This window comes from Amborella trichopoda, chromosome 4 (assembly GCF_054954075.1).
Source record: "Amborella trichopoda isolate Santa Cruz 75 chromosome 4, AtrichopodaSantaCruz75HAP2 v2.0, whole genome shotgun sequence".
Lineage (NCBI taxonomy): Eukaryota > Viridiplantae > Streptophyta > Magnoliopsida > Amborellales > Amborellaceae > Amborella > Amborella trichopoda.
In genome coordinates this window covers 13,936,718-13,957,460 of record NC_142339.1, presented here as the reverse complement: position 1 = coordinate 13,957,460, position 20,743 = coordinate 13,936,718, and the positions used below count along the sequence as shown (strand labels likewise).

Below are 20,743 nucleotides of genomic sequence, written 5' to 3'. Positions count from 1 at the left end.
CAGTAGATGCAACCTCTTTACGACAATCTCTTCACCCACTACGATGGACGATGGACAAAGATCAGTTTGTTTTCTACTTTCTGCTGCTTGTTGGATGTTGGATGTTAATGACTTTGGCTGGAGGCCCTCTTTGTTAGATGGCTTGTTTGAAGTGTTAGGCCTGATCAAGTGTGAATGGTTTAGATATGTAGTGGAGGGAGCTGGACCTCTTCTTGACATCAATGGAGAAGGAAAGGAGGGGGGGCAGGGGAAGGCATTTAGGATCTTGTTTGGAATAAGTGGGCAAAACATGGAGGGGAGGGGTGGGTTGATCCATCATAACTGAGCTATTTTACTCAAATCCATTGACAAACTCACCTTGCAAGAAGAAGCAGCAGCTAGGTCTAGAGGAATAGGGAGATGGGCACAGAGGACCTCCCTCTCTCAAGGGCAAGAGGGGGGATAGAGCAAAAGCGAGTTTGAGCTTCCTTATTAGGAGTAGGCTGGGGAGATCTTATCCACCCATGTTTGATGACAATCTAGTTTGTATGGATGGAAAGGAACAGACAGCATATTATCAATTCATTGTAAATGGCACTTTTTTCATAAAAAGAAAATGGTATACACAAACTTTAAGGGGGAAAAAAAGGAAAAACAAACACATAAACCTACATGTGTTTGACATGGGTAATGCCATAAATAACCACGAAGAATATCAAAATGGAAATACATGTAATAAAGATGCAACAAATATTTAACATTCAATAAAAAAACACAAAATATAATTACATTACATTAAAAACAAAACTTTTGTGTGGGAAACTGCATCTAGAGTTCAAAAGAAAGAATGATGTGTCAATCATAGGTGACATGCTCATTATCAATACCCGCTTGTTGCGCACTTAGAATGTACAGTGGATTATGTTTTGAGACATGATATTTGCATGGAACATATTGAGATTGAATTCTGTTAAGATTGAGAGAGAAGAAAGAGCTAGAGAGTAATATTCCAGCACAAGATAAAGTAAATACAAATACTTTTCACACTCTACAAATAGTAGGGCAATGTGCCCTACATATACACTGATTCCTATGGGGGGGTTACAGTATGGGTAGATCAACATGCAAAAAAATTACATAGCAGGAGTTATAATAACTATTACAGCAGGTTCTAATGGGCATGAAGCCCATTATTCATAAGAGTTGCATTTTTTAATGGGCATGAGCCCATAACACCATAATAACCACTCATGCGGCCGATTATGTATAGCAGTTACAGTTGTTACACAAGTTCTAATGGGCATGAGCCCATAACAGTTGCTACAAGCTGGAGCATATCTATTCCGTCAAACTCGAATAGCGGCCTTGATAAGTATGTCTGCCAATTGATTCTTGTAGCGAACAAATGGAGTTCATATTGTCTTTGGAGCAACATTTTCTCTGACAAAGTGGCAGTCGACCTCAATATGCTTGGTTCTTCCATGAAATACAGGATTCAAGGCAATCTAAATTGCCACTAGATCATCACAATGTAGAGGAATAGGAGTTGATACATTAACATCCATCTCTTGAAGAAGAGAACGGAAAAAATTTATTTCACATGTAGCACTCGTCATTGCTCGATATTTGGCTTCTTCTGAAGATTGAGCTACAACACTGGTAAATTGTCGATCAAGATGACATCCAACCCAATCCGCTTGGCAGAAACCTTATATACCAAGAAGACCATGACTGGTAAAATGTAGCCCTCTCGCTGGAGCAGATTTTAAATGTTGTAAAATGAGATAAACAACCTCCAAGTGATGAGATCATGGTGCGTGCATAAACTGACTTGCCACGCTTACAACATATGCAATATTTGGCCATGTGACAATTATAAATAAGTCCACCCACTAATGTCAGTTATACACCAAGGCTACAGAGAGGCTCTGACTGTTGATCATACAATTTGTGATAAACCTCAATAGGAGATTCTGCTAGTTTGGCTCCAAGCATTCCTATGTCATTGAGGAGATCAAAAGTATATTACCTTCGAGAAAAAAAATTCCTTATCTAGACTTAGCCACCTCTATTCCAAGGAACTCTTTCACTTTTTGAATTTCATGATCATTATTTCCCGTGAGCACAATATCATCCACATATACTATCAATACTATTACCAGGCTGCAAACAAAGAGAAGATTAGAGGAAAAAAAAGTCGCATGCATTATAGAGGGTGAGGACAAGGGTGATGAAAGTTTAAATGTACCACTCTCAAAGGTATCGGTCATGGATCCATTAACAAGTTTAACTTGACTAAGAGCGGGAGAAAAAGACAAGTAATCAACTTTCTCACCAGATCCAAGATATAGAAGAGGTGGAGTTGCAAGCATAATTTGCAGTTGCATATATACTTGGCTGCTCCACCAGTGTTTAAGAGCTGAGTGAAGCCTTAAGAGCAGTCAATTGGTGTTGCAAATCTTTTATGGCCTCATCTATTAGACTAGAAGAATTGGGAAGTGTGGCTAAGGTTTCCTCCCCCTCCTTCGACATAGTATGGGCAGTTGCATTCCTTGGTTTAAGTTTTAAGTGTGAATGCAAGTCGCAACAATGCTCTCGGGTGTGTCATCTCTTCCCACAACGGAAGTATTTCAGTTTCTCCTTATCGGCAGGAAATAGTGGAGCACAATTTGGTCCTTTTATACCCACTTTTTCCCCGAACTTGTTGTAAAAGCTAGCGTTCATTATGGATGCTTGAGTATTGTCCTCCTGCAATAGATTTTCTACTGGCCTCCCCCTTATATAACTATAGATAGATTCAAGAGAGGTTAATTTGTCCTTTCTTAGAACCTGCACACTCTGAAGTTTGAAGTCAGGATAAGAACTCAAAGATCCTTATTTGCTCGACCTGTTTTTTTTTTAATGTCATCAACTGTGGGATCAATAGGCTGATAGTGGTCTAGTTCTTCCCACTTTTACGTTTGTATCCCAAAATATTCTTCCACCCTCCACAGTCATTTCCCCTTGTTGTAAATTCGCTATTTCGTAATACCATTAGTAAATCCTAGCCATATCATCTTGTTAGGAGTATGTTTTGGCTACTGCCTTCCATATATCCGTTGCAGTCTTAAGAAACAATAGTCCCCAGCTGATACTTGACTGCATAGACTAAGGAATCCATGCTATTATTGTCAAGTTCTCACTTTCCCATTCATCGTGGGATGGATCATTTGTGGGAGGCTCTTTCACTTTTCCTATAATGTAACCCATTCTTCTTCGACTTCCTATGAACATTTTGGCAGATTGGGACCATGCTAAGTAGTTTGTCCCATCTAGCTTAACTGTAGTTTATCCCATCTAAGTAGTTTGGCAGATTGGGACCATTCTAAGCAGTTTGTCCCATTCTAGGTGGTCAGATTGACTGCTACCCAAGAAAATATTGTGCTTGATATCTGACATTTTCCTTTTCTCGAACTCGAAACCCTATGCTTTGGGCAAGAAATCTATGGAATATAGTTGTGTGATTTTTATATGTGAATGTCATCATGTATCCAGAATTTCTCGAAGAATAAAGAATATATTTGGAAAGAACCATGCTCATGCCAAAAGATTTGCATTCCAATTTCAAAAAAATAGGATTATTGACAGACCTATATACATACATACATATATGCATACATACATCCTTTGTTTTTTTATTAGTTCAATAAAGATTTACAAAGTTTTGCATGTATACCTTTTAGGGCTTTAGAAGGTTTACAAAAAGAATATTTTAAGGAAAAAGGTTATATAAGGATGCTACCTTATAATGTAGAACTACGGATGCCCCTCAAAAATCCATCGGAAAAGGTAGTTTTAATGTTGAAAAACCCTTTGATTGATCATCTCCACATCGAGATGTATGACTATGAAAAATAAAAAGATTTTAAATCTCAGAAATAGTGCATTTTAAACATATTATCTACACCGTCCATTTTCAAGATTTTCATATGTTTATAGATCTGTTTGATTTTAACCATTTTTTAAATTTAAAATTTTATAATTAGATATAAAAATAGATTTTGAGATAATCCTAAGAACATTTTGCATTAAAATTATATACCATGATAAAATTTGAAGGTACACCTTACCTCTACACCTACGGATGCATCCGTATGCCAACTGCACCCATATTATAAACATAATTTGTACAAAAAGACGTTTTCGAGAGAGACAAATATGTGCTCCAGCCAGGAAAGAGCCTCCTTCACTCTCCTCGAAATTCTTTTTAATCCCTTCTCTGGCGAAAGTATAGGCCAGCTCATTCAATTCTCTCCAAATCTGTTACAAATGTCATTGTGATTTCTGAAGCTTTGTCCCAAAATTTCTAGGAACTTGCTGGGATATCACCAGGGGAAACCACTTCCAGCTGTTGCCCATGAAATTACATCCACTACAAGGCAACCTCTGCTTGGTGTGACTGGTCCAAGACCAGCTAGAAGGGCTAAATTCTGTGCCTCTGTTGCGTTGGTATAACCTATAGGAGTAGAGAAAGCAGCACTTTCTATTGCTGTTTCTCAAAAAACCTATGCCTACTGGACCTGGGTTGCCACTCAAGCTGCCCCCAAAATTAATTTTGATGTCACCTGAGGTTGAGGGGACCAAGCCAATTCCACTGATTACAAATTAATACACAGATAACCCCAGAATTCCATCCTACACCGGGCCCATGATGTAGAAAGTGCCCTGATTTTGTTAATGCCGTCCACCCCCCCGGTTTCATAAAACTTAAAATTCAAGAATAACTCAAAAATGGCAATGTTGGATACTTCCTAATAAAATGATTTGACAAACTGCCAGAGAAAATTTAAGAAATACATGCAGAGAGCCACACCACAGCATATTACACCTCATAAACAGCAACTACAGTAAGATTTAGTGAACAAAATCATTTTTACTCTCTCAAAGAATAGTACAGTTCAAAATTGGAAACATTGAGCTATTAAGCCACATCCCAGGAAACACCAATTTTTCTTATCACAAATACAGAAGAAAGCCATTACCTGCCAATAGAAGCGGAGCCAGTTCTCATCCATTTGCATTTCGGATTTATCCATTTCTTTCCACTTCTGCGACAGCATGTGAGCCAAATCAATTTCTCCATATTCCAGTACCATGTAAATGTATGCATCATCAACAATCCTACCATCCTTGATAGCTGTTAAACCCTTCATTACTTCCCCAAACAGAACTTTATCTGTAACCTAACAAAAAAGTCAAACAACAAGTGAAACAAATACCATTAAGACATGACCAAAGAACTGTGGAATATGCACATATGTAAACACCTACACTCAGGGAGAGAGGGGTTTTCATAAAACCTTGAATATCAATAATAGAAACCATGGCGAATGAGATAAAACTTGCAATGTACTCACATCCTAAAAAAACTAGAAAGATAAAACTAAGTTTAACAAATTTACTGGTATGTGACTTCATGATGAAAAAGATGAACCACTTGAAAAAATGAGAGAAGAGTCCCCTTACACACCAACCCTAGGAGGTTTCACTTATGTGGTGTTTTGGATGTTCCATCCTAAATTCTTCAACTAACCCTATCACTAGACTTGAGAAATAAATTGACAGAGGTAGAAGGTCTAAGGAAGGATCCTCCTGGTAGCCCCAAACACTCACCTATCGAATCCCCAAACCGATAGTTGGGGAAGGAATCCCCACAAAACCATATAGTACAAAAGACCCTCAATGTGATTATTTACCATATATATACATACTTCTGTTATTTACGACAGACACTTATAAATAGGGTGAATGTGTTGGATTTTTGTGCCCTTTAAAAGCCTAATTTGGGGGGAGACCTCTCTCTCTTCCTCACGCACCAAATTTGGGGATCTCTCTGTCATCTCCACGCTAATAAAAAAAAGTTCTCTCTCTCTTTTATTTTACCACGCCATCTCTCTCTTAACCAAAAGGGAGACATGCCACCTCTCTCTCTCCTCTATATTTTTGCATTAGAAAGAAAAAAATAGAGGTGACCTATTTTAAGTGAAACTCGAGGAAAGGGTTTGCTGTATTTTTTTTAAGGAAGAAGAGAGAAACTAACTTAGAGAGATATCAACTCCCAAGATCAGCCCTATTTTGTTCTCATAGGGAACCCTAGGTTATTTTCGAGCTCTCTTAAACCCTAGAGTAAGAAGGATAGCCTACAAAGCATGCTATCTAAGAATTTCCAGCAAAACCTTAAGGAGGAAAAGTACCTCATTGATCAGGGAATCGGGTGTGTGGTGTACCAAGTCATGGTTGGGTAACCCCAGGCATCTTCCAGTAAGTCTTCCCATTAGTTTCCATTTATTTTCAGTTTTATTTTTTATTTTTCTGTAATTTATCAGGAACTTATATTGTGTTAAAAATTATTATAAAAGCTAGTTTAAAGTTCCTCGAACGTTTCTATTTCTCTTAGCAATAAAATAAAGATCCTAGGTTATATTTAAGGCATTGATTTAATTTTTCTGCAATATATTGCGGCACGTGTAAGTGGAATTCAAGTATTTGGAATAAAAGTAACAAAAAAAAAGAATTAATTTAATACCTTGAGTTCCACATAGCCACACCGGTCAGAATGAAATACATGGCAAATGAAATTGCAACTATACCACAATTACAACAATGCCCTCATCTATAACATACAAAAGATACACTTGCATACACATGAAAACTCCCCCCTCAAACAGAAACCAGTACATCTCCTTGAAGTCATTCCTTTGGTACGCCGATTGGCCATTTAATCTTCAATACTAATATAAAGCAGGGATATTTCGCCAACAAAGAAGCAATGGCGAGCAAAATGACAACCTACCCCTCTATGTTCTTGTAAAATGACGAAATACTAAATTAGATGTGGTATAAACAGAACTGATATCATCAGTGCATAGGAGAGAATCAGAAGTGACAAAAATCCCAATCTCTACAAATAAATTTCATATTTCTCTAAACATCATAAACATGCTAGGAAATTTAATGAAGAAAGACATGGATCGATATCGCACATCAAAACCAATATTCTCAATGTATATAATAATAATTTAAAAACAAGGTAAAGCTCCAATAGCGCCAGCGGTGCTATTCTGTTTGTACTATTAGAAAAAGGGGTCCGTACCCCTTCACAAACGTATGGTGAACATCTAGCATTGACCACCATATAAACATAATGTGTTACCCCCTGAAACACTGTTTTGAAGTGTTTGAAAATGCACAATAAATCCTGCATGGATCACATGGGCATAAGCCTATTCACATGACATTTTCCAAATACATCAACAGTATCCATTATAAGAACTAGTCAGCAAGATGTTCACATAACCAATTTCCAAAAGGCAAATGAAGCTTCATCCCACAGAGACTTAAACCTTGGTGAAACAGAGTGTGATGACACAATCCCGACATGCAGCCCTGATGTGTTGGCCACGTTTAGAAAATTTAGTCAGACTCCTAGGTAAGTGCCAAATATATAGACATAAAAACTCTTTAACTAGAACCCCCCATCCCCTATTTCAATGAGGAAGGGCATAAAAGCCCACTTTTATGAAATACTAATGACTCTCTCTCTCTCTCTCTCTCTCTCTCTCTCTCTCTCTCTCTCTCTCTCTCTCTCTCTCTCAAACATACACTCACTCACACATGCACACACGCTCACACAGACACGAGCTCTCTCTCTCACACACACACGCACACGCACACATGCTCACACAGACACGAGCGCACGCACCATACACACACATGCAGATGCACACACAATAGTAGAAAAACCAGAGGCACACATGCATGCAAACCCACGACCCCTCACACACGCACCCACATACACGGACATAACCCCTATGCTTGCGAGTTCCTCATTATAATTTTCTGGATTCCTTGTCGATAGTATATGAATATTATGTGCATCAGATTCTGGCATTTTTTGTGCAGCAATACACCCATGTTGCATTCACTAGCATTTTGATTTCTCAATCAATCATGCTCCTCATCCATATCGCGTTGAATCTTGTTCTATTAAGGCTGAAAGAATCCAACACCGTACCTGTCTCACATTGACACATGTACTAATACCCTTGCAACATTTTTATTCATTGGGAGCCACCAGTGTGAGCCACCAGTGAGAGTGAGAGCCACCAGATCTGCAAGAGCCATACTGCGAGAGTCACCAGATCTGCGACGAGAGGAGCCACCAAGATCTGCGAGAGCCATTCCTGTGAGCCACCAGCAAGTGACTCCAGATCTGCGAGGGCCACTGCGAAAGCCACCAGATCTGCGAGGAGCGAGCACCTCTCCACTCAGGGCTCCAGAGATGCTGCTTTCTGAAGCATGTATGTTTTGATGGCTTCCCCACCCCCTTCTGGTGTGCCTCTCCCTTTGGAAAGAAAACCTCCTGATCTTCAAGAGCTTCTTTCTCGTTTATGCAGAAGTAGTACTGCTTTTTGTTTTGGTGGTGCTGATCCCCTTAAGGATAGAACCAAATCTGCTCGTATTTCTATTGGTGGCCGTCATCTCGGTAGTGATGGGGATGGATCTGGTCATGATCCTATCGTTTCTGATCCAAGATACATCAGCAGAGATGGATCTGGGTCTATAGTCTCTGATGTTTCAGCTTTGAAGCTAGATTCTCGTGCTGCCTATCATGTGGTTTCTGGGTCTGGTTTTGGGAAGATGCCTGCAAAGAATAACAATTCAAAGGAGTATAATGGTGCTGCCTTTCGTGTGGTAGCTGATGATAGTATTGTGAAAGTTAATGTTATGGGTCACAATCTTTGGTCTACAGAAGAGGATTGTGAAGCTGCCCACTTTGGGGAAGGTTTGGGTGTTCGTAGTTCTGCCACTTACGATGATTTCTTCAAGATTCTGGCTTTTAAAATCCTTGTATGGGTCCTGCCTCGAGATCTACTGTTGTTGTTCTTTATGGGGTCATTAAGAGTCCTGTAAGGGAGGCCACTCCTCTCTTGATGGGTGTTTCTAGCAAAGGCAAGGAGGTGTTGCTACTCCTTGGAAAAAAAATTTGGGTAGTAAGAGCGACCTAGGATCTACCTCTGGTCTTCATGGTGAAGGTGTCGTACGAGAGGAGTTTCCATCCTTGGTTCCAAAGAACAAGAACGATAATTTAGCTAACTGCTGTTGGGGCTCGGGTAGGTCCTCAGACCTATTATTCGGTGCCAAGGGTGTCCAAAATGGAGTGTTTTACTTTGAGGAGATGGATACTTCACCTACTGAAATTATTAATGGTAAAAAATTTGTCAAAATTGACAAGAAGGTGATGGATTCATGTAGGAGCCAGTGGGAAAACTGTATATTGGGATACTTCTTGGGCCACCGACCTGATTGGAACTACATGAAAGAGATGTTGAAGAAGATGTGGAGGCTTGAGCGGGATGTTGAAGTATTCTCTGCTAATGGGAGCTTCTTGATTTTTCGTTTCCATTCTAGTAAGGAGATGGAAGTTGCCCATACGGGGGGACCTTGGTTTATCAACAAAAAATGTTTGGTACTTCAAGAATGGGATCCTTCAGTTCAACCCTCTAAGCATGCTCGCCATACTATGCCAGTTTGGATCAAATTGCCAAGGTTACCATTGGTATATTGGGAAACATAAATTCTTTTCTGTATTGCCTCCAGTGTTGGAAAACCCATCTTCATGGACAAACCGACAAAACTAAGATCAAGGGCTGAGCCAACGGTGTGTGTTGCATTGGATCTAGATACCATTTTTTCGACTATATATATATATGAAGTTTGGCTGGACTTTTTTGGGAAGAAGTATAGGCACGAAATAGTCTATGAGTTCATACCCTCGATCTATTCCAAGTGTCAGAGGGCAGGCCACAAGTCTGAATTATGTCGAGCAGGCTTAAGTGCAAAGGTTCCATCAAGGCCAGTGCAACAATTGTTCCCAATGGTGATACTATTGTTAAATTACCCTCAGAGGAAGAAGGTCGGAAGGTAGTCAAAGGGAGGCAGCAGTTAGTTTACAAAAGGAAGGGGAAGGAAAGCACTGTTGTTGTCCCAACCCTTCCCACTTTGTCAGAAAAAGAATAATGTTGTTGTCTCTCTTGTTAACAACAGAGTGGATCCAAAGGATATCATCTCTAATGCTTTTGCAATTATAGCCAATGTCCATGAGCATAACGAGGGGTCTCTTATTGAGCAGGCAGTTAGCTCTTCTGAGCAAAATACAGTCGACACGTGCATTCCGATGGGCGATTCTGATATGCAACAGGAGTATGAGGTGACAGCTATGACTCATGTTGATAATATTGGTGTGTCTGGAGAGGTCGCGGTTCTATCGCCAACAATGTTTAAAAAAACGGACCGCCTGGGCGGCTGTACCTGGGCGGGCGCCCAACACAGTTTACGATTTTTTTTTTTTAACTTCCCCCAAAAGGGCAAGGGGGTCATTTTGATCCCCAAGTTTGTATAAAATAAGTTTAGGGGTTTATTTTCAACCCCAAACTGAAAAAAAAAAATAAGAAACCCTCAATCTTAAACTTATTTATGAGAATTTAAAGCAATTGCTGAGAATCAAAAATACTTCTTGTAGATTGAAAAAGTTTGTTTTTCTGATTGAAATTAGTTTTAGGGTGCTATTGGTGGTATTAGAAGACTTTTAAGTTGATTCGTAGCTCGACTGAGATAGCCAACATCGAAGATCAAAGATTGGGTAGAAAAGGTCAATCTGTAATCTTTATTTGAGATTTATTTTTTCAATTTGAGATGTCTTCTGTGGGGTCTACTAGGGGTGGAGATCCGGGATGGAAATATTGTGTTAACCCGGATAAAAATGACAGAAATAAAATTATGTGCAATTTTTGTGGACATGTTTCTAATGTCGGCATAAATAGATTTAAGAAACATCTTGCCGGTATTAGAGGTTATGTTGCCCCATGTAAGAAAGTCCCAGATCTTGTAAAGAAAGAAATTTTGGAGTACATTGAAGCTGAAAAGAGTAAAAAAGTTGCAAAAAAAAAAGATATAGCAGAATTAAAGTCAGGGGTTCATATTTTTTATGATAATATTGAAACTAAAGAAGAGAATGATGAAGAGGGGGAAGAAGAGGTAGCCATGGTTGGTACTCAGAGCTCTAAGACCAAGAGGGCTTTTGGGTCTAAGAAGGCTCGTACGAGAAGGCCTATAGATAGTTTCTTTACACCTAGCCCTGATACAGTAATTGAGAATGGCAAAGGAAAGGGAAAAAACAGGTGACAATTGAAAATAGGTTTAAAAAGGAAGATAAAGCCAGGGTGATTCAGTATATTGCTCGGTGGTTTTACCATGCGGGCATTTCTTTTAACACTGCTAGTTTGAATAGCTTCCATACAATGTTGGAAGCAATTGGGCAATTTGGGCCAGGTTTGAAAGCTCCAACTCCTTATGAAATTGGAGAGCCACTACTGAAGAAAGAAGTCGAGTACACTAATGAATATCTCAAAACTCATAAGGAGGGATGGGCTAAATTTGGGGTTTCTTTGATGACAGATATGTGGAGTGATAGGAGGAGTAACATGAATTTATTAGTAAATTGTCCCACGGGTACAGTTTTTTTGCGCTCAATCGATGCTTCCAATGATGTTCATGATGCGCATGATATATTTTCTTTCATTGATAAGGGTATTGAGGAGGTTGGAGAGGAATATGTAATTCAAGTGGTCACAGATAATGCTGCTCCCAATCTAGCTGCAGGTCATTTGTATTCATTTGCTTCGACAAAAGAGGCCTCGCAAATTTTGGACTCCTTGCGCTGCACATTGCGTAAATCTTATGCTTAAGGCAATTGGTGAATTGCCTCCCATTAAAGGAATTATTTTTAAGGCTAAGAAGGTTACAATCTTCATATACAGTCACATACTTACCCTTAGCATGATGCGCAAGTTTACAAAAAAGAGAGAGCTAGTGAGGCCTGGGGTCACTAGATTTGCCACTGCCTACCTTAGTCTACAGAGCATGTATAAGAGGAGGATCGCATTAAGGTCTATGTTTGCTTCAAAGGAGTGGAGTAGGTGTAAGTGGTCTAGAGATGCCAAGGGAAAGACACGAGATATTATTCTTTCGAAATATTTTTGGCATGGGGTGAAGCATGCGATATTGGTATTTCTTCCCTTGGTGAAGGTCTTGTGCTTGGTTGCTGCTGATAAACCCTCCATGGGCTTTATATATGATGCAATGGAAAGGGCTAAGAATGAGATTGCAGAGAATTTAAGCAATGATGCAGCGAAGTATTCCCCAATTTGGGAGAGAATTAAAGACTCAAGGAGAAAAAAAACCAGCCAAAGAAGGACCCTATCTCTTCGAAAGACATGGAGAATGCTTCAGATTGACTAGTTAGTGACCCTGGTATTGAAGAGATCTTCCCTAGGGAGGGTTTAACATGGGAAATGGTCGAGGAGGCTTCAAGGCAAGCTTCTGGTCCTAGGAGAGCCACTCGAGCAACTTCTTCTTATGGTACTTCACGGAGGGAGATAAAGGAAGAGGAGCCAAATTCAGAAGAATCTTTAGAAGAAGAGGAATATGTTGAAGAGGGTGATGATTCTGATGATGACGGCCTCAATTCTGATGCAGATGAAGGCAATGAAGAAGATGATTCTGATTCTTATTGATGTCTTGATTGTCTTCTCTCTTCTTTTGAAGTAACTTTAATACTTTATTGCACCATCTTGGTTTGGGCTTTAGACATTTGGAGTTTGAAAGATTTTTATTTAGTTATGTGTTTGTAATTTTTTTACCTTTTCGGACTATTTCGTTGTGTGGTACTGTGGTTTACTGGTTTTTCCATAGTTTTGGAAGTCAGTTTGTTGACGACTTGGAGAGTTGGAGACTTGGAATCTTGGATGTTATTATGGTTTATTTTATAGATATGGAATATGCCAATATGGAGAATTTCTGAATTTGAGAGTTGGAGACCTTACACCTATTAGACTTTTATATGTTTTGTATGGTTCAAATTTTGGAATAAATCATAAATTTTGACACAAATATATGCATATATGTGCATTTGGATAACAAATATATAAAAAAAAAACTAAGAATTTGCACCGCAAGGCGCCCAAGGTTCTGGGTGCCCGCCTAGGCGCTGGGCGCCAGGCAGGCCGCCTAGCGTTTTTTGAAACCTTGATCGCTAGTGATTGGGACAGCACCTGTTGAGGATGGGGACTCCTCGTTATTATCTCTAAACAAACAGGCTGATGATAAACATGTTGCCCATTCTAAGAAGATATGTGAGGACAGTCCCAAGCAGGTTAACGTCACTACCGTCATAGAGAATGATGAGGAGTATGATGTTGAGGGCCGTTTGGATCACTTGCTTATTAAGGATCCGACAACCCTTGGTTATGGTAACGGTGTGGTTGGGCCACAGGGGGACACGTTAGAGGATGGCATGGGGAATATTGTTGGTGATCACAACCCTAAGCACATAGCCGATAAGGTGGATGTCTCTAGTAAATGAGTGCAGGATCATACGAATAGTGAGAAGCTTCCTCAAGCTCGAACTAAATCACAATTAAAATCTTCTTTGGCAGCTTCTAGTGAGAAGAGGGGTCATTCTTCATCAGGTACAGGTAATACAAAAGGATTAACTCCAACTTCTATTGGTGACAAAATGGGGTTACCCCATAAGGCTCAGCATGCTCTTACAGCTCCTGAAGGTAAGGTTCCAAACATCCAAACCTTTGATTTTATTTATGTCTATTGCTTGGAATGTCAAGGGCCTTCAGGGCCAGGGCAGAATATTGGATATTGGGGTTTTAAAAGGACAACATAATCTTGGTCTTATTTTCTTATTGGAAACTAAACTTCCTGTGGAGCTGAGCCGTAGTTGGTCAAAAAAGTTGGGATTCTATAATAACTTTATTGCTAATGAGATTTAGGGTAGATCCAGAATTTTAGTCCTTTGGAATCCTCTAATTTGCTCAATCAAACTGATTGATGTAAATGATCAAATGGTTCCTATGGAGGCTACCCGTATCTGTAATGGAAACATTTCAGTGATTTCAAGAGTCTATGCCTCTAATTATGTGTCCCAAAGGGCCTTGCTATGGGACCATATGAGGACCTTAGGAGCAACTATTGCTCTTCCCTGGCTGGTACTGGGGGATTTTAATACGTTATTGGATCCCTCAGAATCAGTGGGGGGGAGCAATTCTCTACCACCAGACTCAGGCGATTTTGCTCAAGTAATGACAGATTGTGCTCTTGTTGATCTTGGTGTAGTCAGAAGATGGTTCTCCTCGTCTAATAACCAGTTGAGCAGAAGATGCATTCAAAGAATGTTGGACCCAACATTAGCAACTACTGATTGGATTTTGGCCTTCCCTAAATCCAAAGTCCAATTACTCCCTAAAGGTACCTCAGATCACTGTCCCTTACTTGTCTCTATTTCTGATCTAAGTCCAATTGGGCCCAAACCTTTTAAGTATTTCTCTATGTGGGAGCAACATCAAGGTTTTCTAGATGTTATCTGCAATTCGTGGCGAGGGCAAGTGGGGGGTACTCCCATGTATCGCTTTGTGGCTAAACTTAAGAGGCTCAAAGCTGACCTACGGTTGTGGAACAAGGAGGTGTTTAGCTTTGTTGGGGAATCCATTGCTATAGTTCGACACCAACTATTATCTTTGCATGATAGTCTACACATGGACCCTTCTAATGAGACCTTGCAAACTCAGGAAAAAGAGTATACTCAGAAATTGCAACTCTTCTGGCTAATGAAAAAAGATTCTGAAGGCAAAAATCAAGACAAAACTAGTTAAAAGAGGGGGACTCCAACACCAAATATTTTCACTTATCGACAGTGGTCAGAAGGAGGACTGATAGAATTATCTCTTTGAAAGATCAGAATGGGAATCTCTTGTCTACTGGGGATGATATTAAAAATCATATGATTGGCTATTTCAAAGACTTATTGCTCAAAAGAGCAATATTAACCTTCACATGGTTGATCAGGTCTTGCGGCCATTCCATCTCAATTCTTCTCAGAAGGACAAACTAGTGCATGTAGTATCTATGGAGGAGATTAAAACATGCATTTGGGATATGAAAAATGAAAGTGATCCAGGACCAGATGGCTTTTCAGTGGAATTCTACAAGTTTGGATGGGAAGTTATTAAAAAGGATCTTTTTCTGGCCCTTAAAGATTTCTTCACTAAGGGTAAGCTACTCGAGCAAATCAATCCCACCTATATTTGTCTGATTCCTAAAGTGGATGCACCTAGGGTGATGAAAGACTTTGATCTATAGGGTTATACAAAATCATCAGCAAAATAATTTCTAATCGCCTACGAGTAGTTCCTGCTGATTTTATTGACCCTAAGCAAGCTGCATTTTTGAAAGGTAGGCTTATCACTGATAATATTCTCATGGCAAACGAACTTATGTCTCTTTGCCATCGGAACTCAGAGCAGCCTAAATGTGTCTGCAAATCGATTTGAGCAATGCATATGACAGAGTATCCTGGGATTTTATAGTGGGTAGGATGCATGCTTTGGGTTTTCCTGAGTTATTTGTTTCTTGGGTTCACTTGTGTATTTCCACTACTTCTTTCTCTATCCTGAGGAATGGCTCGCCCAAAGGTTTTTTTAAAGGTAAAAGAGGTTTGAGGCAAGGGGATCCTCTATCTCCTTGTCGTTTTTTGCTGGTCATGGATCCTTTTAGCAAACAGCTTGATTGTGTTATGTTGCAAGGCATGGTTCCCAGGCGTTTCCTTCAGGGTGTGACTATGGGGTCTCTCATCTCTTTTATGCTGATGATGTGCTTATTTTCTATGAGACATCCATCTTTATTGCCACAGCTATGCGTGAACTTATTCATAAGTTTGAGAGGAGTACTGGTCAGATTCTGAACTCATCTAAAAGCAAGGTCTTTTTCTTTGATGCACCACGGGGAGGACGGAGGAAAATTCTGAGGGAGTTAAAGTTTGTTGAAGAATCTCTTCCTGTCCGCTATTTGGGCCTGCCATTATTTCATGGACATCTGAGGGACAGTTATTGTCATAGTTTGGTGGGCAAGGTATTCGGTAAGATCGGGTCTTGGCAGCCTTTATGCCTCTCATCTGCCGGTCGACTTCAGTTGCTTAAGTCTGTACTGGGGGCGTCATCTGTTTTCTGGTTATTATCCTTCATTCTTCCGAAAAAAATATGTAATATGATAGAGAGACTACAGAGAAACTTCTTATGAGCCGAGGAAGCAGAAAAAAAAGGTGTTCATCTTATAAAATAGAAAACGGTGTGCCTCCCTATGGTTGAAGGAGGTCTTGGGGTAAGAGATATGGCGGATTTCAATATCGCAAGAATGACGAAGTTAGCATGGAGGATTTTGGAAAATCCATCCTCGTTGTTGGCACGGTTCTTCAAAAATCAATATTTTAGAAATTCCTCTATTTGGGAGGCTGAAGGCAGAAGAGGATGTTCTCATGCATGGAAGGGGATTTTACTTGGCTTATTTCATTTGAGAGGCAATGTACAGTGGAATATTGGTAATGGTCAGATGGTGGATTTCTGGATGGATCCATGGTTAGCAAGTCAGCCACTTTCAGATCTCCAAGATGATAACATTCAAGAATATTTGGGGGCTGCTGTAGGGAGGAGGGTTTCAGACTTTATCAGAGAAGTTCCTCAAGCTTGGGTTCTACCGCATCCCGCATCAGATTCTTTGAGGATTATATGGAGAGAGGTTGAGAATTATACTCTCCCTCTACAGCCCAAGAAGGATTCACTGGTCTGGATTCAGTCTGCTGATGGATCAGTCTCTATTAAAAGGGCATGGGATTTTATTAGGCATAAAAGTTCATCACAGCCTATCTTCCGTGCACTTTGGTCTTCCAAATGCCACCCAAGGGTTTCTATGGCTGGCCTTGCATAATCGATTACCCACTTCATTCTTACTACAGCAGTAAAGCATGCAACTGAACTCTTTATGTCCTTTTTGTAATAACCATGATCACAATCTTTTTCATCTATTATTCCAATGTGCCTTTGTGCAGGGTGTATGGAGATCACTCGCTTGGAGATGTGGAAAAAGGTTTATCCTTGGTACCTCTGTCCCTGATTTACTTAGGTGGTGGTTACTTTTCAACTTTAAATCACATGGACTTCGTAATATTTGGGCTTCCATCTTTTTTACTGCTTTTTGGTTTCTATGGGAAGAGCACAACATAAGAGTTTTTTAGTCAAGACCTACCAGGAGAGAGCTTATTGTGAAAAGAATTACCCTGCATGTTTAGGCACTAGCAGAAGTTAAGAAGTGATCTTTTCATTTATCAGAAAAGGCCATCATTGGTAACCTTCGGATAACTTGGCAGCAGCAGAGGGCTGAGCCCTTTACTTCGGTAGCGTTGTCTTTTCCTGAGACTCATAATTACAAACTCAATATTGATGGTGCTTCCTTGAGAAATCCAGGTTTAACAGGTGGAGGTGGAGTTATCAGGAACAGTGCGGGTGGTTTTATTGCTGCTTTTGCAAAGCATTTTGGTTTTGCTTCTAATAACCATGCAGAATTCTTGGCATTTGAGGAAGGAGTTCAATTGGTTATTCAAAGTAATTGCTTTCCAATCCAGATTGAAAGTGACTCGGCCTTGCTTGTGAATATCATTCAGAATCGATGAAATGCTCCATGGAGACTAAAGACGATTGTAGACAATTGTTGCACCAGACTGTCTTCTCATCGATGGTCCATCACACATGCCTTTCGTGAGGCTAACATGGTTGTTGATGCCCTAGCTAAGAGGGCAGCTGCTGGCCCCGGTGCTACTGTGTGCGTCATAGACCACCAGATTTTCTTTCCTCTCTCTTATTACATAATCTCGCGCAAGTGCCCTACCATAGGGTTGTATCTTAATTGTTTTTCTCTGCTTTTTATTAATTAAAAACAGGTAGGGGGCCTTCTCCCCCACTGACTTACCCAAAAAAAAAAACATTTTTATTCATTGAAAAGATTCAATATAATTATAATATATTATATTTATATGCTGATATGTGTAATTATGTACTTTTCAAATACAAATATTTTATTGTTTTGTCAATTTTTACTTAATTTTGTAAAAGGTACAGCATCTGAATTTTAAACTGTGATCTTTTATAATTTTAGATTTTATATTATGCAGCAATTGTGTTAGGTCCATAATTTAGGTCATCATATCCAACTCCTCCAAAATACGTCAAACACAAACACACGTCAGTGTCAAGGTAAAATACCAATCAAGTGCTCAACTCCATACAAATTGTTTCATAAAAAAAGCCCAACATTAGGGCTCCTTTAACTTTCTGGATCAGACCTTGATATTACTATTATATAGGCTCCTTATTAAGTTCCACATCTAAAATCCTTCTCCCATCTCTCTTTCAAACTAAGTGATGCAGACCACTTCCGGAAACATAACTTTCACCTGGATGTTAGTTCAAGGTGATAAAAAACTCAATATGAAGTTCTTCCAGATCTGCAATCCTATCTCTGTTGGTTTCTTTTAATAAGCACATTTCAAGCTTCTAAGTTCAACGCCTACAAGAAAAACCAATGAAAAGTTTTATTTTCCTAAGTGTGTTACAATTCTTTTTTTTTTGGATAATTCAATGGGGAAGACAGACCCCTACCCGTTTTTTCAAATAGATTAGGAGTTAGCTTTTTGAATTTTATTAGTGGGTGGTGTTAGTGGTGAGAATGGAAACCACAACATGGTGACTATTGCGTTACAGTTCTTCCATTATTGAGTATTAGAAACCATAGCATATGGAACCTAGGCAATCTTCTGGAAGATTCCATAAATTAGAAAGTTAAGAATCTTTAAAATTTCAATAAGTTGTTTCTTTCCCTTATTTTGCAAGTTAGTTTCCTAGTCTTGTTTAAGACTCTAAAACTACTCTTTCCATGCTTTGTTAGGGTCTAATTTCCTAAAGTTATAAAAGAAATAACATAAAGGTGTTCAGAAATTTCTAAATACCAATATATGGCTTATGGCAACATTATGATTCAAGTTTGGCACTAAATTTTGGGTTTCAATTGCGATGAGAAGCCACATTTAGAGGAGGTGTTCCTCAACTCTTTTAATAGAAAGGGTGATCCTAAAACTCTAGTCTAGAATACACACATAAACTTGGGTCATTCTTCTTTCTCCCTTTTCCCCGTAACCAATTCTGTTATCCATCCAAACACTTCTATAATCTCAAACCATACATCCCAACTAAGGTAAACAAGCTCAATAGCTACCCATACAACATAACTACCCTTCGTATCGATGATTGCGAAGGATTCTGTGCGGCCAGGTGGGGCGACCGGTCTCACGCCTCGAACCTCATGGACCTCTCATCGTATCTTGCTGGATTGGTAATTTCCAGCACCGTATTCCCACCCTAAAACCCTTTAACCAAACAAATTATTTCCCTAATCATAGGAAAAGCCACTCTTCCCCAAGCATAGCCTAAGTCATGCTGCTTTTAGGCCCCCTATCAACCACTCCTACTTGAACCTCGAGACTTCCAAAACCCTGCCATCCCAATCCTTATAAGGACCAAACACCCTTTAGAACTACTACGTGCCAACCTTCTTAGAATTCCTAATCATACCGAAACCCTTTCTTTCCATGTGCACCTAGTGTATTACATTTATCTAGGAGCCAAGGCCCCTTGGTCCTACATTAGTAAGCATGCTAAATGTGTCATTGACCTTCTCAATCAATCTATTTCTACGACAGGTGCCCTAAGAAACTAACATAGGATTTTCTTTTCCTTAGAACATGAAAGCAACTTAAGGAGAGTTCTCAAAAGTGATCTAGTTTGAAGGTATCTCTAACCAGACTGAAACTTCAATCATTCACCACCTCTTCCTAAAATTACTCTACCAGGACAACTTCTAGGATTGAAATCTGTCGTCATCTTGAGCTGTGCAAAGTTCTTTAAAGAAACTGCTATTAACCTGTCCTTATCCTTATTATATCATCCCTTAATGATCTGGTTGAAGGTGTCATTTCTATGGGCATTCAAATTATGTGAAAGCATGCATTTTTTTACTACTTTTATACATATTACGTGCTATCAGCACTTAAAAATAGTGTCACGTAGTGGATGGTTAGCATTAACAATGATTTGTTTCAACAACATGCAAGGTGGTGTTGAAGCCAGGGCTTAAAATAGTGCCGCGTGGCAGATTACTAGGGTTAAGTGGAAGACATTGCTAAAAGCATGAAACATATATCATGTGTTAGGTGGTATTAAAACTTCTTGTTTGTCCACGTGATGATGATGCATAAAATTTTACTTTTAAGGGATGAGTGCCTTAAAAAGGAAAAAAACGAGAAAAAAATATAAAGGGAAAAGAGGGGGAGAGTATCCAACTTACCCATTGTACTTAAAGGGTGAAGCGAAAGAATGGCTAGGGCATGAAGCGGCATTATATTAGAAAAAATATAATTTTAATATGGAAATCAAAGATTATCGACAACTTCTACTTGCCATTTTTATATTGCAACAATATAGCAGCCCCTCTTCTCAATCTTGGCCACCTGAGAATCAAGGTTGTGGCCCAAATGCCGAGGGGACCCGGACCCCAAGCTGCCTAGATGGCCGAATCCCCTCTTGTTGACATTGAGTGCTAACATCAACCCAAAAAACACATGCATTAACACATCCTTAAACATTGAAGTAGACATCGACACAATAATGAATGGAAGCAAGTTTGATACTATATGTAGAAGAACAATTCAACACTCCATCATAAAAGAACCAACCCGAAAAGCCAAGGCAAGTTCAAGTCCAACTTAGTGATG

General features: G+C 39.5%; 1 protein-coding gene across 7 annotated transcripts in view; it reads right to left on the bottom strand.

Annotated features, from left to right (window-relative positions):
* Window positions 1-20,743, bottom strand: part of LOC18423230 (uncharacterized) — a 40,883-nt gene that overhangs the window by 13,996 nt on the left and 6,144 nt on the right. For 5 of the 7 annotated variants that reach the window (XM_006827832.4, XM_020673238.2, XM_088863721.1 and 2 more), the window contains exon 4: window positions 5,001-5,201. In XM_006827832.4, coding sequence (XP_006827895.2) covers window positions 5,001-5,201 — 201 coding nt within the window. Of the gene's footprint in view, window positions 1-989; window positions 1,977-5,000; window positions 5,202-20,743 lie in introns of those variants that run through there. The other 2 variants (XM_088863722.1, XM_088863723.1) reach the window with 1 other exon arrangement.